Source organism: Heterodontus francisci, chromosome 9 (genome assembly GCF_036365525.1).
Source record: "Heterodontus francisci isolate sHetFra1 chromosome 9, sHetFra1.hap1, whole genome shotgun sequence".
Taxonomy (NCBI): Eukaryota; Metazoa; Chordata; class Chondrichthyes; order Heterodontiformes; family Heterodontidae; genus Heterodontus; species Heterodontus francisci.
The window spans coordinates 95,581,527-95,608,503 of NC_090379.1; the positions used below are offsets into that span (position 1 = coordinate 95,581,527).

Genomic DNA, 26,977 nt, shown 5'->3' on the forward strand with positions numbered 1-26,977 from the left:
CCTTTGTCTACACAAGCACCGTCTGTTAGCATGCAAATGTTATTTCCAGCCATGGCTGTTCTGTTCAACAAGTCATTTCCTTGCTCCAGCAACAGTTAAAAAAATCAATGCCACTATGACAAAACCAATGTGCCTCATTCTTGGCAGGTGGGGGCCTGCCTGACACCTCCACACCCAGCAGAATGAAATGCGATTTGAGAAAAGCACATTTCATTATAAGGGTCGAGAGAAAATAGAAGATCCAGAAAAAAACATGCATTTCTCTCATTCATTCCTAGTCATTCATAAATCCTAAAACTTATTACAGCCTGCCTTTTCTTCCTGCCAGTGCTGCATTCATTGCCCCTTTTTGGGAATCCCAATAAAGATATGGTCATTTGGGGAAGTTTAACTTCAGTTTGCCCATTTCCATGGCTGCCTAGGGTCTTTGAGATGGTTAGGTTTAATTAGCCCAGAGTTGGAATTTTTTTTTTTCAGGAATGTCAGTAGTGGACGGGTCTATCCTGAACTCTCCTTCAGTGCTTTGCTGAGTCATGCAAAGGCTTTTGACTTTAAGGGGATGGGTGGTTCCCTTTTTTCTGACTGCAGGAGAGGAGTCTTTGTTAATCTCCCCTTTGTCCTCTGGGACTCTCCTGCCTGCAGGTATTTGTGCAGACTCTACTGCACTCCCCTGTGGCACTTCCACTAGGTGAGGTATCACCCGTACTGTTTCTGTGCCCCCTAGAGGTCTTTCTTTGTTTCTGCAGGTTCCTGTAAATGCTGTTAGCAACTCTGGTGGGGTGCTTCTGGTGTCTGCATTTACATAGGAGGATGTGGGGTCGAACTTTTCATATTTTTCGGGGTTGGCTGACCGGACAGTAGGGGGTTTTCATCCAGGATTCCTCCCAGATTCCCTTTAACCTGCCCTATTGGTCGCTTTTTTCCCTTCCCTTTTTAAACTTTTGCCAGCCTTGTGCCTGCCTGTCCCCTTTTGTTCTTGGTGGGGGTCCCTTACAGTTCACCAGCCCTCTGCTGGAGAGTTCTCCTCACACTGGTACAGGACTTAGGGGTGCAGGTTTCACTGTGGGTGGGGGTTTCCCCGCAAGCTGGTGCATGTGGCAATTCCTGTAGTACTTCACCACATCTTTGTGGAGTTTTGGCCAGTCAAACTGCTGTCTTATGCGGGCTTTGGTCTTTCGTAAACCGGCATGTACAGCCACTGTAGTCTCGTGGGTCCTTCTTAATGTTTCTCTCCAGTACCTCTGCGGCACCACTAACTGGTGAACTAATATCCACTCCTTGCTCTCGGGTCTGTAAGGAGAACACCATTTCCTCATTAGCACCTCATTCTTTAAATAGTAGCAATCAAGGACTCCCCCGCTACACTTTCAGACTGGGCAGCCTGTGCTAACTCTTGCAATACTCGATCGGCTTACTGAGCCTTAGCTAGGGAAAATCCATTTAATTCAGTCCCCGGCTCTCCTAACTTCTCAAAGAAAGTCTTGGACAGACAGACCTCATGGTCATCTGCTTGCAGTGCCAATTCAGTCTCCTCTTGGGAAGCAGGTCTGATCATGGGTTGATCGACTACACATTCAGAGAAACCGAAGGGGTCCGTCTCCTGCCACTGCCCTGTCTCTCTGACCTCCTGCTGTCTTTCTTTCACTACTGGGGGGGCTACCACCTTCACCTCCACCAGATCATTTCCTAGGAGCAGGTCAACCTCGTCCACAGGCAAACTAGGGACAATCCCTACAGTCACCAGTCCCGAAATGAGGTCGTACTCTAGGTGCGCCCGGTGTACAGGTGCAGATATGCACTGCCCGCCAATACCATTCACCACCATTCTCGTGTTCACTACAATCTCTGGGAGAAAGGTCAGGCCTTTTCCCAGTTAAAGGGATTTAGCGGCCCGTGCGTCCCTGTGAATTACTATGGGCTTACTTGCCCCACTCGAGGGTTATGGGGTTACTTTCCCCTCCAGCACAAAACCCTGATAGCCTTCAGGAATCCTATTAACGTTTCCTGCACTTGCAGAGTAAACTTCCTGGGTTGTGCTCTTACTGCAGTTAAAGCTACAGCTTGCGCTGCTGTGCTTTCCATCAGGGTTCTATCTTCACTGAGTGGATATGCCCTGATTAACCCTACAGGTTTTCCTTTAGTTTCCAGCTGTCAGTCTTTAGCTGACCTGCCTTATTACAATGGAAGCAAACAGGTCTGCAGGTCTCACTCATGCTCACGGCACCTTCCTTTTTGGCAAGAGGAGGGCCCCCTGTTTCTCCTGCTTTTCTTTCTCTCCCAAGACTGCTTGGGCTGCGATCACCTTTCCACCCTTTTCCTTTTTGGATTTGAGAGGTGACTAGGAAAGGTTCTCCCCTGGGAAACCAACTTATAAATTAAAGCAAACTCATTGGCCAGAACAGCCGCTTGCCTGGCCCCCTGAACTCGCTGCTCCTCTACATGCGTCTTGATGGAGAGTGGGAGAGAGTGGTTAAATTCCTTTAACAGAATTACTTCTGTGAGATTCTCATAGCTGAGCTGCACTTTAACAGCCCTCAGCCACTAGTCAAAAGCAAGCTGCTTACTTCTTTCAAACTCCAGATAAGTTTGATTAGCTTGCTTCTTGAGGGTTCTAAATTTTTGGCAATAGGCTTCCGATACTAATTCATATGCCACGAGGATAGCATTTTTGTCAGTTCATAATTTGATGAACTCTCATCGGGTGACAGGGAATAAACCTCATGGGCGTTTCGGGTTAGCTTGCATTGTAATAAAAGAGGCCAAGTCTCAGTAGGTCATTTTAGCTGCCTTGCCAGTTTCTCAAAGGACACAAAAAGTTCTTCTACATCTTCCTCATTGAATTTTAGGATTAGTTAAGCTAGTTTTAACAATTTTGTAACCAGTCCTGAATTACACTCCTCCATATTGGCTATGCTTTCACTGGGGTTACTCTGTCACCCTCTAGTTAACTCAAGCCTCTTCAGCTCTCATTCTTGGCATTCTTTCTGGAAGCTTCCTTCTCTCTTTCTCTCCTCCCTGTCTTCATGTTCCTTCTGGACGGCTCTTTCTTTCTCCCTCTCATTTTCTCTTTCCTCAAATTTAGGTTTCCTCTGTTCCAATTGTATCTTTGCTAACAATAACCTGTCGGAGTCTGCTTCTTCAGATTCAAGGGAAAAATGGTTGGCCACTAGCCTTCGGAGTTCAGACTTCCTCGCCTTGGCATGTACAGTGATCCCACACTGCTCAGCCATTTTCCTCAACTCCTCCATAGACAGTGCTTTTAACTTATCCCGAGTTACATCACCCTGGCTTGGGGAGCTACTAGCTTCAGTTGCAGACATGTTAGTATTCAATCACACACAACCACAAGAAAACCTGTATTGAAATCTTGCTCTCTCTTTCATTGGGAACAATTTGGCTTCCCACTTCCAATTTGCCTGTGGGTAAAATCCAGGATGGTAGCCCTCAAATATCTGTTACGACCAGGTGAGCAAGAGGTCTAGGGTTCCCTTTCAGCCTTCACCTGGTCTTACGACAACAGGGTTTAATTTTAAATACACTGTGTTTTTAGCTCCCCCTTGGCGAATCCTTATTCACTGCTTTCCAATTATAAGGCAAAGAAACCAGCACAAACAAGTTTTCATAGGTTTAAAGAAGAAAAGTTGAAATTTATTGAACTTGGACTTAAAATCTAATTCGGTTAACGCCTACAGACACACGACACATCCACGCTAGCATGCATACGCGATACACACATGCAAATAAAGACAGAAAAGAGAAGAAAAATAAAGTGGAAAAGTTTGAGGCAATATCTGAAGAGTTTCTGTTACGGTTCTTCGAGCTCACTGTCGGTTCCTTGATTGTAAGTAGATCTTGCTTTTCACTGGGGCCCAGTATTCTTCTTAAACCTTGTTTGCCATAGGAGACTTTTCTCTCTTGGGGTTCATGTGTCCTCAGTGGATTCAGAGGCTTGTGAGAAAGAAATGGGAGCAGACAGGAGAGATCTTCTCAGTCCAAGAGCAAGCTATCTTTCCCAGTTCAAACTCTCAGTGGCTAGCTCAAAAAACCCTGGAACATGGTCATGTGACCAGCTGGTCCAACCAGTCCTGGTCCCTGTGGATTGCATTACCCCAGCAGGCCCTGGAATGCGCTTCCCCACCCCCTCACTGTCTGGTAATCAACATCCATTGTGTGTTGAATGTGTCAGGGAATGGTCCTTTGTCTACACAAACACCGTCTGTTAACATGCAAATGTTTTTTCCAGCCACTGCTGATCTGTTGAACAAGTAATTTCCTCGCTCCAGGAACAGTTAAAAATCAATGTTCATATGCCAAAACCAATGTGCCTCATTCTTGGCAGGTGGGGGCCTGCCTGACACAAACCAACACTGCATTGCTAAGAAGCACATTGTGATTGGACTTGCATTTACACTCCCAGTTCCCCAATGAGTTACTAATCTCAGTTAGATGGAAAGCAGCACTGTGGCATTATTTCACAGTAGGTGGAATGATCTAAGCTACAAATTAACGTTTTTTTTTGCTATCTATCAATATACATTAGTAAACTGGAGCCCTTATATAAAACATCCTTTTTAAAAGGCTGTTAAATGACAGTATTGCTGGAAAGGTGTCAACATAGAATGATGTTTTTCTAATTTCCACTGCTTATAGATATCCATCAGATGAAGAACAAAGTGATTCCTGACAACGCAGCCAGCCACTGATGTCATCAGGCTGCGCCAAGGTGCGCATATGCACAGACGGGCTCCTGCTCTCTGCGCGTGCGCTGCATTCCTACTTGCCAGGACTTCTTAGGGCATGCGCCGATGACGTCATCGCGTGCCGTGTGCATCTTCGGGCAACGCGCCTGGTCGGCCTCTGCACCTGCGCTTTACGCGTACAGAAATGCAACGTCAACCGGTATTCACCCATGCATCAAGCTCCACTCCGCTCCCCTCTCGCTGCTATCTTTGGGCCGCTCCGCTCCCTCCCTCGCTGCTCTCTCCGGCCGCTCCGCTCCCCCCCCTCGCTGCTCTCTCCGGCCGCTCCGCTCCCCCCCCCCCTCGCTGCTCTCTCCGGCCGCTCCGCTGCCCCCCCTCGCTGCTCTCTCCGGCCGCTCCGCTGCCCCCCCTCGCTGCTCTCTCCGGCCGCTCCGCTCCCCCCCTCGCTGCTCTCTCCGGCCGCTCCGTTCCCCCCCCTCGCTGCTCTCTCCGGCCGCTCCGCTCCCCCCCTCGCTGCTCTCTCCGGCCGCTCCGCTCCCCCCCTCGCTGCTCTCTCCGGCCGCTCCGCTCCCCCCCCTCGCTGCTCGCTCCGGCCGCTCCGCTCCCCCCCTCGCTGCTCTCTCTGGCCGCTCCGCTTCCCCCCTCGCTGCTCTCTCCGGCCGCTCCGCTCTTTCGACTGCTCTGCTCCCCCCCGCCCCGTCCCACTCCACTCCCTGGCCCGCTTCCCCCCCTCACTGCTGTCTCCGGCCACTCCGCTCTTTCGGGCACTCCGCTCCCCCCCTTGCTGCTTTCTCCAGCGGCTCCGCGCCCCCCCCCCCCCCCCCCAACACCGCCCCGTCCCACTCCGCTCCCTGGCCCGCTTCCCCCCCTCGCTGCTGTCTCCGGCCACTCCGCTCCCCCCCTTGCTGCTTTCTCCAGCGGCTCCGCCCCCCCCCCCCACCCCCCCAACCCTGTCCCCGGCCCGGTCCGCTCCCCTCCCCACCCCCCCCCCACCACCGCTCGCTCCCTCCCGCCACTGTGTGCTGCCATGTGTTTAGGTTAGGTTGCCTTTGTGTGATTATTTGAACAGCGCCATCTTTAGTCCTGGCAGCTGCCTGAAGTCACAGATTGTGACGTTTTAGTTGCACATGCTGCATTTGCGCATGCGCTACTGCAGTGCCACCTAGCGGTAGCATTGTCAGCAAACGCAGCCGATGAAGAAAGGTGCTCATTAGACAAATGCCAACCACGTACACGAAACATCTTGTTCAACATTCATTTCCTCAGTATCTTTCCGAGCCTTATCGCTCAGACTAAGCTTTAACCTTTTTATACCTTAACTCTTAAAATTATAGGTCTATGTCTTTTATCAATTCCCCTTCTTGACTACCAAAGCAGGACAGTCCACAGAAAATAACATCTGAAGCAACAAGAACAGATGATAATTTGGAAGCGGAAGAGGACCAAAGAACAGAAAGGGTTAAGCTTCTTCTAGAGGATGTACCCATTTAATGTTTAAAAAAAAGCACAAAAAATATCCACTGTACAAAATAAAACACAAAAGTTCAACGGCCCACAAGAATTGAGCCAGAGAGTTGATGGTTCAACCTCAATGTGATGAACATGCATCACTTCTTCACTGGAGTCTCATTCGTTTCTCAGGGGGAGCCTTGGTGCTTAAACTCTGCTGCGAGTTCTTTGTAGAGTCTTTTTCCTCCTGTTTGATGGTTTCAGTTGTCGATTCGGATTCTTTTTTTACCTGCTCCACTGAAAAGAAAAATATGTAAAAATGGTCAGAGTCAATATATTTGTCTCGTAGCCTACCCTATTAACTTGAATTAGCTTGATTCACAAAAAAAGCTCACCTGGCACAGGCTTGTCTCCAGATTTGGGCTGAAAATGAAAAGCAACAGTCAATATAAAGAACACTTGGGGACATCCATGGCACAAAGAAAATTCAAGTTCTTACATTGCACTGTTAGTAGTTACATTAATGTGCTAAACTACAGTTTACCGTAATGAAGCCAGTGTTTAAAATGAGAGGCAACTCTTCAATTCTACTTGGCTTCTCCAGAGGTTGAGGGCCCAGTTTCTAGAGTCACTTTTTGAAAGGGGATATAGAAACTTACTAAACTGGCATGCTATTCTTTTCTGGCCCAGTCAAGCACAACTTCTGCCCAGGCAGCCGCGAAACAAAATTTAATAAAACCTGCCAACGGCTGGAGTGTGCCACCCTTTTAGGAAAAGAGGATGGTGTGGATGTAACTTGGAGGGAGAGAATGGGAAAACTTTCTTTACATTTATACTGCAGCAAATTATATTTATTTCACCACCCCTTCTGAGGGGGCATTCAAAAGTTCAAGTCAGATGCATAAATGAACATATTCAAATCCACGTTCTTCAGGTGGAGTATATTGGACCTGCACGGTGGCTGCCATTTTTACATGCCTGTTTTGAATGACAAACCCTTTTTAATTAAGGCAGGTTCAGATCCCATTAAAGCCAAACTGGAACTACTCCTTATGTTGCAAAGTGCAGATCGAGTGTGACGGCTATTAAAATGGGACTCAGAAGGTGGTGCAACACTCGGACTCCCCAAAGTAGGATGGTGGTGGGTCATTCTGCTGCATTACATTGGATATATCAGTAAAAGCCATCTGAAAGATCACAGGATCCTACATCTACTGTAGAATTTAAATCTTTCGCTTTCCTGACACATAGTGGAATTAAAAGAACGCTACAGCACTGTCAGTTACCATCTGCCTCTGTACTGCTTCATTTCATATCTTTTGAAATAAAAGGACCTGAAGTGTTGCAGACAGGCATTTACCTGAATATACTTGGGTTGGAATTTTTGCCGGATATCCAGAAGTAGCATGTCCACTCTCTGACGCTGGAACATGGAACTTGGCTCCTCTTTCTTCTTCGATTTTGGTTTTACTTTATCTGGGCAGATGGGGAGGAAGAAAAGACAAATTAAAATGTCAGCTATTTTCAAGAGTTAGTCAACTATTTAAACACATTTGTTTAATGTAAGTTAATGTACTTGATCCCTTCGAGAGGTACTGTTTAACCAATTGCACGATCCCGAAAGATCAGCTGTTCATGCACATTGATGAACTTGAAGATAGTTCACATGTACTCCAAAGGCTGGGCCAAGAACATCAGCTTCTTTTCAGTAAATCCTTGTGATATAAAATTCCGAAAAAGTTTAAATCCCTTGCATTCATCAACAGTCATGTGGCTAGTTTCTCATTAATGCAAAGTGTTTTGCAGGTGAAAACATAATTTCAAAATGCACTGACACCAAAATGTACAAAACTCCTCTCTCACATCACATGGGTTTGGCTCTTTGTGGAGTGCAACTTCAATGCAAGGCAAGTCCCCACTGGTCCTTCTGCAGTTGCCTTTATCTTTGCCAAAAGTAAAAATGATCCGAAGATATTACAAACATAGGAAGCTGAACTCTGTATATCCACAGAGTTGGAGGGGTGCAGAGAAGGGGATTTAGGTTGCAGTTATATGCACACGGTTAGTCTTGAGACCAGTGGATGCAAAGTGCAGCTGGCAAACCACTTGATGTTTTGCAAGCTGCAAATCGCGCAATAGATGGCTCTAGATTGCTACAATTCTGTCCTGTGGTTTCTGTCGTCAATTCTCTCAACTTCACAGCAATAGCTGTGACATTAAAAAAAATTCAGATGGAGCAAAGCAGTGCTTTAGAACATAGCATTCAGACAGTCATTAGGTATACAAGTTTAGAAAGTTGTCTGCTTATTAAAAAAAACTCCTGCAGAATTTGGATTTTCTGCTTTTTTTGGGCAAAAAATTAAAATCTGAGGGACATTCCCACGGTCTCTCTCCTTGTTTATAAGTATTGAGAAAGTAATCTTTTTCATGGCATTATAAAAGCAGTGAATACAACTCATGAGTCTTAATGATGATGCAAACTAGCTCACTGACTGGCTGCAACAATATAACTCACAGCAAATCTAGTCTCTCCGACATCTGCTTTATAACTTTTTTGAAAAAAAAAATCACTCTCAGGATGTGGGTGTTATATATTTGGTTCTTTATGCTGCCACTGTATATAGTCTAGCCAGAGAGGATCTTAGTCTGTAGTATTTAAACATCAATCTTATTGTACAGTAACTTTATACACTCCACACTAGCCTGTGTGTCTCCTCCAAAAGCCACACTGTAACTGTTTTTGAGTCTCTCCCATGTGATCTCTTACCTCATCCCGGTGGGCGGTAATCTTTACATTCTCTCAAGATGAACCCTTTGATATCCTTATACTACATCTCCCCCAAGTCTTTATCCCAATACATATTTATGTTCACTTTTTAATTTATATGCTACCCCATCTCTCCACAAGTCTCTGACTACATAGGTTGAATCTATCAGGAGGCTTCACAACTCTCCCTGATCTTGTCGTCATCAGATTGGTCGTCTTTCGCTGATCCCTTGTTTCTGATGGCGCTAATCTGCACAATAATGGAGTCGTTCTGTATGTCAGTAGTGCTAATTGGAAATCTTGATTTTTCATCAACGTAGTTTTAATGGTTCTGACTGCTCGCTCAGCTTCTCCATTTGCGTGTGGATACTTAGAAGAGCTTGTTAGGTGAACAAATGCGCATTCTTCTGCAAAGTGCATGATGCAATCATTTGCAAATTTTGGTCCATTATCAGATACTATTTAATTAGGTATATCCTGTGTTGTGAAAACTTCTTGTAAAACGGAGGACTGCTTCAGTTGTTGTTGTATACATTTGCTTAACTTCGATCCATCTTGAGAAGTAATCAACTATAATTAGATAGAATCTTCCCTCACAAAAGAATAAATCCATCGCCAGCTATTCCCACGGTCTAGTTGGGAATTGGGTCAAAATTAGTGGTTCTCTTTGATCTTGCCTGACAATTTTGTAGGACTTGCTTCGTTCCAAGTTCTCTGTCCATGTAGCACTCCTGCATTTCTCCTTCTCGCTCTTTTGGTCTTTGAGTGACAGGGCAGGTGGTGCTGCATTGTATGGGTTTTCTCTGCATTGTGCAGGCTCTCTGACGGAATCTCTGGCAGAATCCAGACTCTCCACAGTGCTCAGGTCAGATTGGGGGACTCTCCCTCTGTCCTGGCTCCTTGATTCTCCTTGTTTATCTTCTTCAACTTTCTTTATGATATGATGGTCAATACAAGCTCTTCTACTTAAGAGTGAGAACTCCTAATTGCTGAGGACATTCAGTGTTTCTAATATCTGCTTTCCATTATGTTGAAGTATTGCTTGTACCTTCCCCTTTACTTCCAGTACACCACCTCCTGGGCTATGTAACTGAGTTTCTGTTGGTTGCAGAACGTGTGTGGATAGCCAGGGCTCTTTATCTGACAGGACCATCAGACTTGCACCTATGTCTAGTTTGAAATTAGTGATATGTCTGTTTACATATACATCTGCTGACCAAAATGCTTGTTTCAGATCGTTGATCTCGCCCAGAAAATATTTCGATTGGTCTGCTGCGGAAGGTTGCTTAACTTCATTTACCCCTCTATTCTTAACTACTTTTCCTTTAGAGGTTGAGGTAGTCGAAATTTTATTTCAGCACATCTTACTGAAGTGCCCTATTTTTCTCCAATAACAACATTCTGCTCTATTAGTAGGACATTGTTCACGCCTGTGGGAAGGTTTTCACCACCGCACTGACAAGGTTTAAAGGCGTCTTTTGCTCTCTTCCCCCTCCCAACTGTATCTTTTTTCCTGGTGCCGCTTGTTCAGCCCTTGTTCAGGTCTTTTCTCACCTCGTATGATTGGTCTGTTATTGCTGTGCCAATTGAAGTAGGAATCACAAGCTTTTAAGACTTCGTCAAATGTGGCTGATTTTTCAACACGTTGTCTTGCTTTTATGTCATCAGCTACAGCACCAATTGAATATAATATATGCATTTGCTCTGTTTTGAACCTGCTGTCCAATTTTGATACCTGAGGAACCTTTTCCTCCATAGTACCCAGTTTTGTGTCTGATTGGATCCCTTGTGACTCTTTGGCATGCCCAAATTTAGATTTTTTTTTAATTTCATAGACTTTTGAGTGTTTCCCTTTAAGAAATTTCTTATCAGGCTAGCTTGCTTTGATGGAGTGTAACAGGTGCTTGACTGCTTTCCCTGTTTGTTTTTTTTATAGGTCCTCTGGGGGTTTTCCCTCTGCTTAAGCTTAACTGAAATGTTTACACAGCTGCCTACTGGAATTCAGAGCTGTTTGATAAGTTCCAGTTGCTTTTTTTTTTGCTCGAGTTTACATTTTTCACACTTGACTACTTTAATGATTTTTTTTTTAGTTTGACTGCATTAATGGACACTCTGCTGTGTTCGGGGTTTTCCTGTACTTTTTTTCTCTTCACTTTTGGACTCTTCTTCCTCTTTTCAGGGTTTTCCCTCTTTTCTCTCTCTCTCTCTCTCTCACATGTAGCCTTTAGAAAATTACTTCTTTCAGTTCTTCAAAGGCTTTTTTTTTTTAAAACTGGGATTTCCCGATCGTTGGCACATTAACTCACTTTTCAGCCATGCTTCTGTTCTATGGAGCTGTTCTCAGGTCTGTGGTTTGTTTTTCTCTTTTCAGGTACTTGTTTTAAAGTTCTTCTCTTCTGGGTATTGAGCTTCGACCCCAGTGCTACTCACCGTGTTATTTATTTGGTTCTTTATGCTGCCACCATATATAGTCTAGCCAGAGAGGATCTTAGACTGTAGTGTTTAAACATTAATCTTTATTGTATAGTAACTATATACACTCCACACTAGCCTGTGCATCTTCTTCAAAAGCCACTCTGTAAATGTTCGAATCTCTCCCACATGATCTCTCACCTTATCCTGGTGGGCAGCAATCTTTACATTCTCTCAAGATTAACCCTTTGATACCCGTATACTACAGCGCACATCACTGACTAGGCTGGCATTGGCCACTCCCGAGTTATGCTGAATGGAATGAACGGTTGTAATCCGTGTGGTGAAGGTGCACCCACAGTGCTGTTAGAGGGAATTCCAGGATTTTGTTGTTCTTTGTACCAGTTGAGTTGATGCATCATGGTGTGAGACTGGAGTCACATTTAGGCCTACTGAGTAAGGATGGCAGGTTTCCTTCCCTACAGGACATTAGCAAACCAAAGTTTTAAGATAATCCAACACCTACAATGTCATTTTTTAAGATTTGTTTTTAAACCTGAATTTAAATTCTCAAACTGCCATGGTGGGATTCAAACTCATAATTACTGAATTACTGGCCCAGGTCTCTGAATTACTAGTCCTGTAATATAAAACTGCACTATGTACCATCTGGTGGCATGAATCAGTCTCCGCAAAATAAAGTGTGGCTGAGACGGGTCCCATTTACGTTGTTGGCTTTCTGGATACTCGTGGTTTAGATGTGCTAGATTACTACAGTGCACAGACAGCAGGAATTCGGCAGGGTCATTGCTGCCCTGAACGACTCACACTCAGCGATACATTTATCCAGTATGCTGCGATGAGGAAGGGGCCTCAGTCCATTTTTGATATTCTACCTGGTTTATAACAGCATCGCTAAACACTGCAGCCTATGACAAAGGCTTGCTTAAAAACAAGAACTAAGTATAAAATGTCCAGGTCCTTTATCCACAGATCAAGAACAGTAAGTGCCACATGTATGGCTATGTTTTTCAGCAGTAGATGGTATACCACGAACACTTTCTGAAAGTGGTCAGCCTTAGAAGAGCAGCAAGCTTTCTGGTATCATAGCGTTACAACTTACCCCTCTCCTCTTGATCCTTAAAATGCCACCAATATCCTTTGGAGGGATGGTATCGGCAGTAAGACAAGGCTTCATCAAAGGCAGACTGAACTGCGTGCACCGCTGTCAGCTATTTTGGGAAAGAAAGGAATAAAAACATCACAACAGTTGCTGCATCCCCAACAGAATACTATACTTTTCACAATGTATAAAAAATACTGGCTTGGAAGGAAATACAGAGGATTGATACCACATAGGCCAAAGTGTGATCCTGCATTGAAATAAGCATGCTAGATCTGGTATGCAAGATGTTTAAACGCCATTACACAGAGGCCTGCATGATGTTTGACATAGACAAGTAATTACACATATGTGCAAATCCGTAACACTTTCAATAATGGGTTCAAAAGACTCATGAAAACAACGCGGTTTGGGTGCAATGCATTCTAGGTTGCTGAGGGAAGTAGAAATTGCAGAGGTACTGGCCACAATCTTCCAATCCTCTTTAAATACAGGGGTGGTGCCAAAGGTTTGGAGGATTGCAAATGTTACACCTTTTTTCAAAAAATGGGAGAAGCATAATTTCAGACCGGTCAATTTAATGTTGATGGTGGGGAAGCTTTTAGAAACAATAATCTGGAAGAAAATTGACAGCCACCTGGACAAGCATGGTCTAATAAAGGAGAGCCAGCATGAACATGTTGAGGGCAAATCGTATTTGACTAAATTATTGAGTTTTTTGATGAGGTAACAGGCGAATGAGGGCAGTACAGCTGATGTGTATATGGACTTTCAAAAGGTTTTTAATAAAGTACCACATATTAGGGTTATTAGCAAAATTAAAGGCCATGAGATAGATAAAAAGGGCAGAACAGATTAATAGAACAGTTCCAGGGATGAGGGATTACAGTTACATAGACTGGAGAAGCTGGGGTTGTTCTCCTTAGAATAGGGAAGATTAAGAGGAAATTTGGTAGAGGTGTTAAAAATCATGAAGGGTTGAGATAAGAGTAAATAAAGGGAAACTGTTTCCATTGGCTGAAGGGCCAATAACCAGAGGGTACAATTTAAGGTGATTGGCAAAAGAACCAAAGGTGACACGAGTGGGAAAAAAAAATTTGCACAATGAGTGGCTAAGATTTGGAAAGCATGGCCTGACACAGTGGTGGATACGGATTCAATAGCAGCTTTCAAGAGGGAACTGGAGAAGTACTTGGAGAAAAAAAAATAGTGATATGGGGAAAGAGTAGGAGAGTAGAATTAACTGGATTCCTCTTTAAAAGAGCCAGGACAGGCTAAGTGGACCAAATGGCCTCCTTCTATATCGTAGCATTCCAAGATTTGTTATTGAAGGTTTACTGAAATGGTCACATTTTCCCTCTATCAGTTTAATGGAGCTTTGCCTTTTTCTGAAATGTGAATGAGTGACAGGAAGTATATCAGGTCACACAATATCTCACAATTGTCGCTGCTTTGTACAATATGACTGCAGGGGGAAAAGGTAAGAGAGAAGGCACATTTTTTTTTGTGGCAAAGGCAAGCTATAAAAATGCTAATTTGCACCACAAGAAAAATAAACTGGCCTAGATCCCCAGTTTAAGTGATCTCGGCTACCTCAATCCCATTCAGAACACTCAAACTAAATCATTTTTGATTGAGACACATCTAGTAATAAGAAGTCACTTGAAGCAAAGTCACCCACCATTCTAGAGTTTATAACGGACCCCAAATCAGGAGCTTGATACACTACTCCAGCAATTATATAATAGTCAGCCAAAGGAGTAACTGGAAAGGGAAGAAAATTAGCAAAGAATTAATCTAGAATTATACACAAAAAGTAGATTTCTGGGATAAATGATAAATAATGTTTGCACATTTTCAATTTTGATTAAGACAAGATCAATCCAATGGCAGTAAATAAATCTTAGCAAGCAGGATAGCCGCTCCATATCTCATCAGTTCAGTGAAAGCGGACCTGCATAATTTAAGTCGCGCAGGTGGAATTGGCCTTCAGTGAAATAGCTCAATATTGAACTCTGGCAGCACAGCAGGATCCCAATCTTAATGTATTTTGTGAATCTATCTTCTTCCCAAGCTACTCACTAACTGAACCAAAAGGACAAGATATACGTGTGTTTATATAGTACATTATCATATCTCTCGCAAACTTCTCAAAGCACCTCACATGTAATTGAGATGCAATGACATATGGAGGCAAAACGGGAGCCATTCTGCACAAAACAAGATCTGCAAAGCAGCAACAAAATGAATGAGTATTTTTGTTGTTGTTGCAAAGAAAAATGTGTTCTTCAAGTAGTGCTGTGGGATCTTCAATATCCACCTGAACACCACCACAGCAGGTAGAAAGGCTTGAGAGTAAAGTCTCATCCGAAGAATGGTACCTACCACTATTCAGCTCTCCTTCTGTAATGTGAAATAGTGTCAAACTTGATTATGTGCTCAAATCTTAACAGGGGGCTCAAACCCATAACCTTCTATGCTGCATCATTCTATGATTCTATGACCCTTTGGGTCAAAGATAGATGGCTCCCTTGTGGACCTCAGTCAAACAGTGGCCTCTGAGCTGGTCGCTTGCAAATGCACAACAGTGGATTGGGAGCAATTCACATTGCCCTAGGTACAGGTGAAAAAAGAAAAGGGAAAAGGTTACCAACATAAACTATTTTGAGTTTTCTCACCATTCTATCTCACTATTGACTCAGAATGCTCCTTCTGTCCCAGAGCAGGTAATTGTATTTGCTTAGAGAACTAATGAATGCAGTTTAAAAATAAGTTTAGTTCTAAAGAGAATTGAGATTGGAATATGTTGTCTTTCCAACTCCAAACACCTCCTCAAAATCTACCCTTTTCTACTTTCAGCAGTCTCCCTAACTTTTCTCCCTCATTTTTGCTGAGTCCTCAGAAAATTCCCCCTCCTACAAAGCATCTCAAGACATTTTAGCTGGGAACTTTCTCAGAGCTGCTAATTCTACGTGCCATAACTTCCTCCGAAGACTTGTGGAAGGAAAGCACCTTTGGAGAAAATTCCAGACTTTTGTAACATGATAGGTGATATGAAAACGTAAATAATTCTTTGAATGTTGAGGAGGATTTACACACAATAAAAATAGATGGAACTATGTAACGAACCATCAAAACAAATATGTTTCGCTTTCCAATTGTATTTATCTGAATAAATCCAAGTTGCTACATCCTTCACTGTCCTCAGTAGACTCTTGCACTGCACTGTTATTTTTTTTTTTAAAGTGCTTTCGGGTCTGAGTCAGATGGTTGTGGATTCAAATACCGCTCTGGAGATTTAAACACATGGCCTACACTGCCACTTCAGAACAGTATTGACTGAGTGCTGCATCCTTTGGAAATGGAGACATTTTCTGCCCTTGCAAAAGATCCCATATTCGAAGAGCAGTGGAGTTATTCCAGTGTCCTGGTCAGCATTTATCCCTCAACCACTGTTAAAACATTATCTGTTCATTAATGTTATTGCTGCACAAATTGGCTGCCACATTCCAATAGTGACTATACTTGCAAATTATTTCATTGTCATGTGCTGTATAATAAGAACATCTGAATATAGCTGCATTCTTCCATTTGTCAGAAAATGTATACATGGCTTTAGCTCTACAAATCTGGATAGTTACAATGCATAATAATTGTTAATATTTAGGAAATGGAGAAGGCAAAGCATATGAAGACTTAAGGGAGATACGCAAACAAAATTGGTCATGTCACACGTTTAATCGAATTTATTAATTAAAAATATCCTGCAGTATAGGTGATGATGGCTACCTTACAGTGAGACACTTTAAAAAGCTACCTTCATTTTCATAATTAGAAGCTGAAGTACTCAGATGGTGAATGCATTTCTAGTGGCTTAGCAGTTGCTAAGAATTTTCAGCTTTCTAGTTCTTGGATGTTGGGCCATTTTTGATGAGATTTTGGGCAAGTATTTCTTCCTGAACAGTGGCAGTTCAGGAGTATGCAAGAATCTAGGACTAAGTTACAAGGCACAACCATTGAATAACTGGCAAAACTAAGTAGATCACATTCAAGAGTAGTGGCATGGAACAAATCATTTGGAGAGGGTATGGTTGAAATTGCTGCAACTACTATGCCTTGTTTCATCTGTATTAACCCCTCTGTAGAAAATTCAAATACATCAGTCAATTCTTCTGACACCTTTGACTGAATTGTCCCTTTTTATAATCAGCTAACTTTCAAAAAATTGAATATATTTCTTTGCTGCAATTTATTTTTTTTTTTTACAATTTTCTGTTCATTTAGCTCAACATTCAGAAAATGATAAAATACAGCTCGAGTGAACACAAACCACTTTGGGTGCTGCAATAGTCACATGCACAAAGAAGTTTGGAATTGATCTGTGTTGAAACTGTATACATACAATATTCTAAACATCTACTACGCAAGGCACATCAATGAAGCATTGAAAAACTGCTCTTATGGCAAACATAAGTTATGACAACCAGCTTCAAGTGATGCAGAAATGTCTTACCTTGTGTTGGAGAGTACCTATGCTGCTTTCGAATAATATAAAGTATGGGTTCCTGAGCATGTAGTAGAATGTATTCCAAACCAGTCATATTGCTGCACCAGAACAAAACCAAGTGTTTGAAATGATACCTTCACCAGGTTATCTCATCACCATTAATATCAATTCTCACTCTGTACAAATGTCCAAATGAGCACACAGCTTCTCACACACTCCATGATGGGAGCAAATGAAAGGTCTGCCACGTTAGGTTTGTAAAGTTTATATGATAATTTTTTCCCTCCAAAATCTGAAATCCAACTCAAGACCTTATCGTAATATAGTCACAAGAACACAGCAAAGGCAATCATTATCATATTGGTTGGAATTAAAGGCAAGCAATGAAGAACAAGTAACAGAACTACATAATTTTTGTTCAAGTAGCCACAAAGCAGTGCAAATAACTGGGTAACCTCACTCAGAAAGGTCATGAAGACCGCTGATATGGAAAATTGAATGGGATGCATCGGCGTAATGCAGGACGCTTTTCTGGGGCTGGGATATCAACACAGTGTTGAAGAAGTACAAACAATGTCTGGATTGTATCCAACCTACCCAATATCTGACGTAGGAGTACTTGATGCTGTCAGAGTGTGATAAAAAATGTTATCAATAAGATTGCTTTATGAATTCTTTAGCATTAGCCTCAGTATAAATACAGGGATATGATCAATTATTGCTAATTGTTCATGCAAATGGAGGCAATTTACATTGTAGTTTTTTTTATTTTATTCATTCATGGGATGTGGGCGACGTTGGCCAGACCAGCATTTATTGCCCATCCCTAATTGCCCTTGAGAAGGTGGTGGTGAGCTGCCTTCTTGAACCGCTGCAGTCCATTTGGGGTAAGTATACCCACAGTGCTGTTAGGAAGGGAGTTCCAGGATTTTGACCCAGCGACAGTGAAGGAACGGCGATATAGTTCCAAGTCAGGATGGTGTGTAACTTGGAGGGGAACTTGCAGATGGTGGTGTTCCCATGTATTTGCTGCTCTTGTCCTTCTAGTTAGTAGAGGTCGCGGGTTTGGAAGGTGCTCTCTAAGGAGCCTTGGTGCATTGCTGCAGTGCATCTTGTAGATGGTACACACTGCTGCCACTGTGCGTCGGTGGTGGAGGGAGTGAATGTTTGTAGATGGGGTGCCAATCAAGCAGGCTGCTTTTTCCTGGATGGTGTCGAGCTTCTTGAGTGTTGTTGGAGCTGCATCCATCCAGGCAAGTGGAGAGTATTCCATCACACTCCTGACTTGTGCCTTGTAGATGGTGGACAGGCTTTGGGGAGTCAGGAGGTGAGTTACTCGCCACAGGATTCCTAGCCTCTGACCTGCTCTTGTAGCCACGGTATTTATATGGCTACTCCAGTTCAATTTCTGGTCAATGGTAGCCCCTAGGATGTATATAGTGGGGGATTCAGCGATTGTAATGCCACAGAATGTCACAGGGAGATGGTTAGGTTCTCTTGTTGGACATGATCATTGCCTGGCACTTGTGTGGCACGAATGTTATTGGCACTTAGCAGCCCAAGCCTGGATATTGTCCAGGTCTTGCTGCATTTCTACACGGACCGCTTCAGTATCTGAGTCGTCGCGAATGGTGCTGAACATTGTGCAATCATCAGCGAACATCCCCAATTCTGACCTTATGATTGAAGGAAGGTCATTGATGAAGCAGCTGAAGATGGTTGGGCCTAGGACACTACCCTGAGAAACTCCTGCAGTGATGTCCTGGAACTCAGATGATTGACCTCCAACAACCACAACCATCTTCCTTTGCGCTAGTTATGACTCCAGCCAGCGGCGGGTTTCCCCCTGATTCCCATTGACCTCAGTTTTGCTAGGGCTCCTTGATGCCATACTCGGTCAAATGCTGCCTTGATGTCAAGGGCAGTAGCTCTCAGCTCACCTCTTGAGTTCAGCTCTTTTGCCCATGTTTGAACCAAGGCTGGAATGAGGTCAGGAGCTGAGTGGCCCTGGCGGAACCCAAACTGAGCGTCACTGAGCAGGTTATTGCTAAGCAAGTGCTGCTTGATGGCACTGCTGACGACACCTTCTATCACTTTACTGATGATTGAGAGTAGGCTGATGGGGTGGTAACTGGCCAGGTTGGATTGTCCTGCTTTTTGTGTAGAGGACATACCTGGGCAATTTTCCACATTGCCGGGTAGATGCCAGTGTTGTCGCTGTACTGGAACAGCTTGGCTAGGGCCGCGGCAAGTTCTGGAGCACAGGTCTTCAGTACTATTGCCGGAATATTGTCAGGGCCCATAGCCTTTGCAGTATCCAATGCCTTCAGTCGTTTCTTGATATCAGGCAGAGTGAATCAAATTGGCTGAAGTCTGGCATTTGTGATGCTGGGGACTTCAGGAGGAGGCCGAGATGGATCATCAACTCGGCACTTCTGGCTGAAGATTGTTGCAAATGCTTCAGCCTTATCTTTCGCACTGATGTGCTGGGCTCCCCCATCATTGAGGATGGGGATATTTGTGGAGCCACCTCCTCCAGTTAGTTGTTTAATTGTCCACCACCATTCACGGCTGGATGTGGCAGGACTGCAGAGCTTAGATCTGATCCTTTGGTTATGGGATCGCTTAGCTAATGCTTGGACCTCAGGGTAAGGCAGAGACATATGTAGCTCAACAAGTCCATGGTGTGATTGCTGCCATGGCATATGGATGGAGGCCCATTTAGGAGGTCAAAAAAGGTGGTAGTATTAAATGAAGCCAGACATCTCATTCAATTATAAACATCCTGTGCAAGTTCACCACACAAAAAGCGAAAATCCATTTTCAGGCTTCAATTTTCTTCTTAAAAAGGTGGTATAGCTTTAATGATTCTGACATATCGAGCAGAATTGTTCATTACTGTAACACACCATTTTGGACTGAATTTCGTACATTTCTGTGTTCTTGGTTAAAATAAATTATCTGGTACTTTACAGCATGAACCTGAATCTGATTCAGTGCATGGTCAATCCTCCCAGCAAATATGAAGAGAATCATATGGTGGCCTATGGTGCATTCCAGTAAGTTGGAGTACAGGACTCCCTGTTCAATTTCTGGGCTTTGCTATTGCTTACCCAGATTACTGGAAGGTGAAGGCACACTCCGGATCATAGAGGCTATAGGATCCATTTACAGGAGCAGTTAGTGACACTGAAGAGGAGTAGAATATCTAGCATAAAACTCAAAAATGGTAATGATAAACATTAATTTATCAGCCTGACAGACAACTTGGGGGAGAGAAGAAGGGAATTTTAATATGCAAAGACCCAGTGAGAAGTGATCTATGTAATTATATAAAGTATTTGTAAAAAGAAAAAAAGACATACTAAAAATGTACTTAAAACAAATTTCAGACTCCAGGTTTAAATCTGCAGTACATTTTGTATCTTCAAAGGTTTGACAAATAGAGCAGTCAACCCCATGATGCATGTGTTTGAACTACGTAGCAAGTTGTTCAATGCTCCTTGTCCGTCATTGAATTGAACTCTGGTCATAGCAGCATTTCTGCGGCTTAATAGAAATCACTGGGTTTTATCTCATTTAAACATAATAGTTACATAATTGTGTTTTTTGAACTCTAATATGGTGATATTTTTCATAATGCTTTTACAAGCCAAAGATTGCTACGTTCTCATATCTAGGGCCTAATTAAAGCCAGTAGAAAATAATCCATGCAAGTCCTATGGGCAGTTTGATTCTCTCACTCCCCACCTATGCATCCAATCTGTACCTAATACAAAAGAAACAAAGTGAAAAGCTAAAAGCTAGATCAACAGAAAAATAGAAAAATGTAAATAGAAACCAAAAAAGTACAGAAAAATGGAAAAAGAATGTACACACTACTTGTAGCTTATAATAATATAGCAAATTTTATGGGTTAACTTTTGAAATTAGGATCAATCATTTCTTTATACCATGGGCCAATAAACTAAAATTGACTTCGGCCTTACTCAAGAAGTAGCAATTTGAAATAGGTTTTTGATGACAATTAGCCTTGACTTCCACGTGGCCTAGAATTACTGCTCATATTTTCTTATAGCCTTCTTCCATTATAATGTTGAGTGACTGGCCTACCTGCGGCAGCATAGCACGAGTGGCAATATTAACTTTAAAGACGATCACTGAACAGAAAATGGGTTTGGATATTACGCTGTCATTCTGGGAAAATGTTAAACAACTGCATTTCAGGGCATACCGATTGATAAATCAACACCTACTGCAAATGTTCCAGGCTAAGCCGCTGCATTTTGACCACCTCATTATTGCAAGTGCGATCATAAAAAGGGTTACTTCTTTCAGAGAAGTAGTCGAGCACATTCCCTGGATTTAGTATTGGAATCCAAGCACTGTCCACCCATGAAATCCCCAGGAGGTTATCTGAAGAAATAAAACCACATGAATATAAGTGACAACTAAAAAAATGTTAATTGGAGTAATTCAGAGCATAAGGGGACGGGAGAAAACAGACAAAAGTTGTCACACAGCTCCAACTAAATTTACTTGTTCAGGTAACTGGGTATTATGAAGAGCTATTAAATTCTTCCTCATTCCTATGTTCTGAAGGCAACGATAGACTACTGTTCTCAGAGCATCAAGCGTCCTCCAGTGCCTTACCCAAGTGTCCATTCTTCATGTGTCAATCTAGACAGTGGCAGTTAGGCAGACTATTCAACTATGAAGGCATCCTCTCTCCATCTGATCTGTACACATTTAAGCAAAAGCCATAATAGTGGGAACACTGTCTGTATTTCCCCTCCCCAGTCTAGGGTTGGAAGGCTTATTATGATAGCCCATCACCCTCATGCTTGAGATTATTTAAGTCAGCACAGATGGGAATTAAAACAGAGATCTTGGTAGTCTATGGAACGCAACTCAACACTCGGTAATGTACTCGTCAAAGGAGCTACCAAGGGTCTAAACACAGTTACTTCTATCTTTGCCCAGGCACATCTAGAAAACTACACTGTACCTCTGCAACCTCAAGCCTGATGTTCCCTGCTGAATCCTCCTGAACTTTGACTCTGGTCTACCATGCATTCCCCTTTCTCTCTTTTATCATCTGTGCAATTGTCTTCAACTCTCTCAGCCCTACTCTCTTCTGGACATCTGCATAAACCAGTCTGACAATCCAGTGCAGCACTGTTTGAAGTGCCATCTTTCAGCTGAGATGTTAAACTGAGGCCCTCTCAGGTGAACATAAAAGATCCAATGACAGTATTTGCAGAGGAAAGCTCTTCCCGGTGTCCAGGTCAATAGAAATCCTTCTATCAAAATATCATCTGATCATTATCTCATTGCTGTTTGTGGGACTTTGCTGTGCACAAATTGACAGTCAAATTTCCTATATTGCAACAGAGACTATACTTCAAACATATTTCATTGGCTGTAAAGCCCTTTGGGCTGTACTAATGTCACGAAATGCGCTCTTCCTTTGGATGCCCTCTCCCAAAACCCCAGCATCACTCTGCTTCCCAAAGCCTTCTGAAAGATATTTGGCCATCACTCCTTAAACCCCCATTAATACTTGGCATCTATTCTGAGAAGCAGCATGGAACCTTTTTTCCTAAGCCAAAGGCCCTGTACACATTTCTTGTAATTACTATGTAAAGCAGCGCATGCTTAATGACTATTTCTGCAGTGGTCAGGAAACTGCACCAAGTTCAAGGCTCAGATTTACTTCAGTTTTTTTTTAAACCTATCTCCCTCCAAAAAGAAAAAAACTGGTATGAAGAAATGGATTGCTCACGCTCTTTTATCTATTAAACTGGTCTTATGTAGTAAAAATCATGACAGCACATGAACAGATGCTGCAGTCTATATTTAAACTGACTCAGTAGGTGTCAACATTAAATGTTCAATTCCCCAAATGCTCTATCCATTCTCACATCCAAAGTTTTTTTTTTTACAAAGTAAGCAGACCCTCTCTTACAGACTCAGTAGTGGGGAAAACTGTAGATAATAATCCAGGACAAAATTAATTGGCACTTGGAAAAATAATGGGCTTGATAAACGGAAACCAGCTTGGATCTATTAACGGCAAATCATGTTTGACGAACTTGATGAAGTTTTGATGAAGTAACAGAGAAGGTTGATGTTGTGTATACAGACTTTCAAAAGGCATTTAATAAAGTATCACATAATAGACTTGTTAGCAAAACTGAAGCCTACAGAATTAAAGGGGCAGAGACTGAATGGTTGCAAAATTGGCTAAGGGACAGAAAGCAGAGTGTAGTTGGTGAGTGGTTGTTTTTCCAGACTGGAGGAAAGTATGTGTTGTCACCCAAAGATGCATATTAATCACCTGGACTTGGATATACATAACATAACTTCAAAGTTTGCAGATGACGGAAAACTTAAAAATTGACTAAAGTAAGGAGACTGGTGAAGTGGGCAAACACATGGCCTTCAGTTATGTGGTCAGACTGGAGAAACTGATGTTTTTTATTGCAGCAAAGTGATGAAGTTGATGAAGATGAAATTTATTGCAGCAAAGTATAATGTGATTCATTTTGGTAGGAAGAATGCGGAGAGGCAACGTAAACTAAATTTTACAATTTTACAGGGCTGCAGGAATAAAGAGAGTTGGAATGTATGTGTGCACATCCTGGAAGGTGGTAGGACAAGACAAGAAGGCTGTTAAAAAACATATAGGACCTTTAGCTTTATAGAGGTATAGAGTATAAAAGCAAGGAAATTATGCTAAATCTTCATAAAACACTGGTTAAGCGCTAATTGGAGTATTGTGGTCAATTCTGGGCAATACACTCTAGGATGGACGTTGAGGCCTTAGAGAAGGTTAAGGGGAGATTTACTAAAATGATACCAGGCATGAGAAACTTCAGTTATGTGGTCAGACTGGAGAAACTGATGTTTTTCTCCCTACAGCAGTCAGGGTTGAGGGGAGATTTGATGGAGGTGTTCAAAATCGTGAACAATTTTGATACAGTTAAATAAGGAGAAACTGTTTCCAGTGAAACAAGGATCAGTAACCAGAAGAGACAGATTTAAGATAACTGGCAAAAGAACTCGAGACGTGAGAGAGAAAAAAAATTAAGCACCGAGTTGTTGTGATCTGGAATGCACTGCTTCAAATGATGGTGGTGGAAGATTCAATAATAACTTTCAAAAGGGAAGTGGGATAGGTTTTTGAAGGGGGAAATTTGTAGGGCAAAGGGCAGAAAAGTAGGGGAATGAGACTAATTGGATAGCTCTTTCAAAGAACTGGCACAGGCATGATGGGCTGAATGTCTTCCTTCTGCACTGTATGATTTTATGATTCTCACTTTATAGACAAATTCCATAAAAACTAAGCTGCAGCACCGACAACTAACAATGACGATTAAAAGACCAATGCACCTCAATTTGTGCTGTTGGTTTTAATCACATTATTAAAAAGGAATTTAAGAGTATTAGGGGGCTAAATTTGGTATAGAAAGATAGGCATGGATTGGGGAGGGTTTTTTTAAATGAAGGGTGATGACAGCAGATTTGAAATGGGAACAGTATCTGAGAAGTGAGAATCATTAATATCAGCTAACATAGGAACCAGAAAGGGAAGTTACATTTAGCAGGATTAGTCAAGAGAGTAGGAGCCAGGACTTTTGAACGAGCTGAGCAAAGAGCTGGACGAAGATCGGGGAGAAACTAGAGAAAGATCTGAGTTTAGGACTGGGGCAGGGGGCAACCTTTGAGAAAAACACAAACAATCTTCTGGACTCTGGTAAATATAACCAATGGCTGCTTAAAAAGCAGCAAATAAACAAAGATCAAACTCTGTCGACGGCAAACTAATAACATAAGCAACAGGAGTCGGAGTCATTGTTAACAGATATTCCTCTGAGATGCTCCAAATCAATAACCAGAGACAGCAAGACAATACAACAAACTCTACTCCTATAAATCGCCGTATTAGCCCAGGAGAAGAGCTCTCTCCGCCCCCGGGAAGGATACACTAAAGTGACACTTACCTCTGCTGTCCACCGCCGCCATGTCTGACTACAATCGGCGCACAGATGACCGCGTCACCAACAAATGGCGCGTTGAAATGACACCCGATTTCCTGTTTAAAGCGCAGCATAGTAAGGAGTGAAGAATGAGCTCTGCGCAAATAATAGGAATTAAATAAACAATGGGTAGAGGACAATTAATAACCAGTGCATAAACAATGGGCCGTGAAAAATTAATGTGCAGTGAATAAACAATGGGCAGTGGACAATTAATAACCAGTGAATAAACAATGGGCAGTGGACAATTGATAACCAGTGAATAAACAATGGGCAGTGGACAATTAATAGCCAGTGAATAAACAATGGGCAGTGGACAATTAATAACCAGTGAATAAACAATGGGCAGTGGACAATTAATAGCCAGTGAATAAACAATGGGCAGTGGACAATTAATAACCAGTGAATAAACAATGGGCAGTGGACAATTAATAGCCAGTGAATAAACAATGGGCAACGGACAATTAATAGCCAGTGAATAAACAATGGGCAGTGGACAATTAATAGCCAGTGAATAAACAATGGGCAGTGGACAATTAATAACCAGTGAATAAACAATGGACAGTGGACAATTAATAACCAGTGAATAAACAATGGGCAGTGGACAATTAATAACCAGTGAATAAACAATGGACAGTGGACAATTAATAACCAGTGAATAAACAATGGGCAGTGGACAATTAATAACCAGTGAATAAACAATGGACAGTGGACAATTAATAACCAGTGAATAAACAATGGGCAGTGGACAATTAATAACCAGTGAATAAACAATGGGCAGTGGACAATTAATAACCAGTGAATAAACAATGAGTAGTGGACAATTAATAACCAGTGAATAAACAATGGGCAGTGGACAATTAATAGCCAGTGAATAAACAATGGGCAGTGGACAATTAATAACCAGTGAATAAACAATGGACAGTGGACAATTAATAACCAGTGAATAAACAATGGGCAGTGGACAATTAATAGCCAGTGAATAAACAATGGGCAGTGGACAATTAATAACCAGTGAATAAACAATGGGCAGTGGACAATTAATAGCCAGTGAATAAACAATGGGCAGTGGACAATTAATAACCAGTGAATAAACAATGGACAGTGGACAATTAATAACCAGTGAATAAACAATGGGCAGTGGACAATTAATAACCAGTGAATAAACAATGGACAGTGGACAATTAATAACCAGTGAATAAACAATGGGCAGTGGACAATTAATAACCAGTGAATAAACAATGAGTAGTGGACAATTAATAACCAGTGAATAAACAATGGACAGTGGACAATTAATAACCAGTGAATAAACAATGGGCAGTGGACAATTAATAACCAGTGAATAAACAATGGACAGTGGACAATTAATAACCAGTGAATAAACAATGGGCAGTGGACAATTAATAACCAGTGAATAAACAATGGACAGTGGACAATTAATAACCAGTGAATAAACAATGGGCAGTGGACAATTAATAACCAGTGAATAAACAATGAGTTGTGGACAATTAATAACCAGTGAATAAACAATGGGCAGTGGACAATTAATAACCAGTGAATAAACAATGGGCAGTGGACAATTAATAACCAGTGAATAAACAATGGACAGTGGACAATTAATAACCAGTGAATAAACAATGGGCAGTGGACAATTAATAACCAGTGAATAAACAATGGACAGTGGACAATTAATAACCAGTGAATAAACAATGGGCAGTGGACAATTAATAACCAGTGAATAAACAATGGGCAGTGGACAATTAATAACCAGTGAATAAACAATGAGTAGTGGACAATTAATAACCAGTGAATAAACAATGAGTAGTGGACAATTAATAACCAGTGAATAAACAATGGGCAGTGGACAATTAATAACCAGTGAATAAACAATGGGCAGTGGACAATTAATAACCAGTGAATAAACAATGAGTAGTGGACAATTAATAACCAGTGAATAAACAATGGACAGTGGACAAT

General features: G+C 42.2%; 1 protein-coding gene across 1 annotated transcript; it reads right to left on the bottom strand.

Moving 5' to 3' along the window:
* Positions 1-6,169: 6,169 nt before the first annotated feature.
* On the bottom strand, positions 6,170-25,016 carry med6 (mediator complex subunit 6). Its single transcript, XM_068039542.1, has 8 exons — positions 24,965-25,016; positions 21,215-21,374; positions 16,965-17,056; positions 14,133-14,215; positions 12,452-12,560; positions 7,510-7,625; positions 6,545-6,572; positions 6,170-6,446 (listed from the first exon to the last, which is right to left on the bottom strand). Exons 1-8 carry the CDS (start codon positions 24,984-24,986, stop codon positions 6,316-6,318), a joined length of 741 nt encoding a protein of 246 aa, XP_067895643.1. The 5' UTR covers positions 24,987-25,016; the 3' UTR covers positions 6,170-6,315.
* Between the last annotated feature and the right edge of the window lie 1,961 nt (positions 25,017-26,977).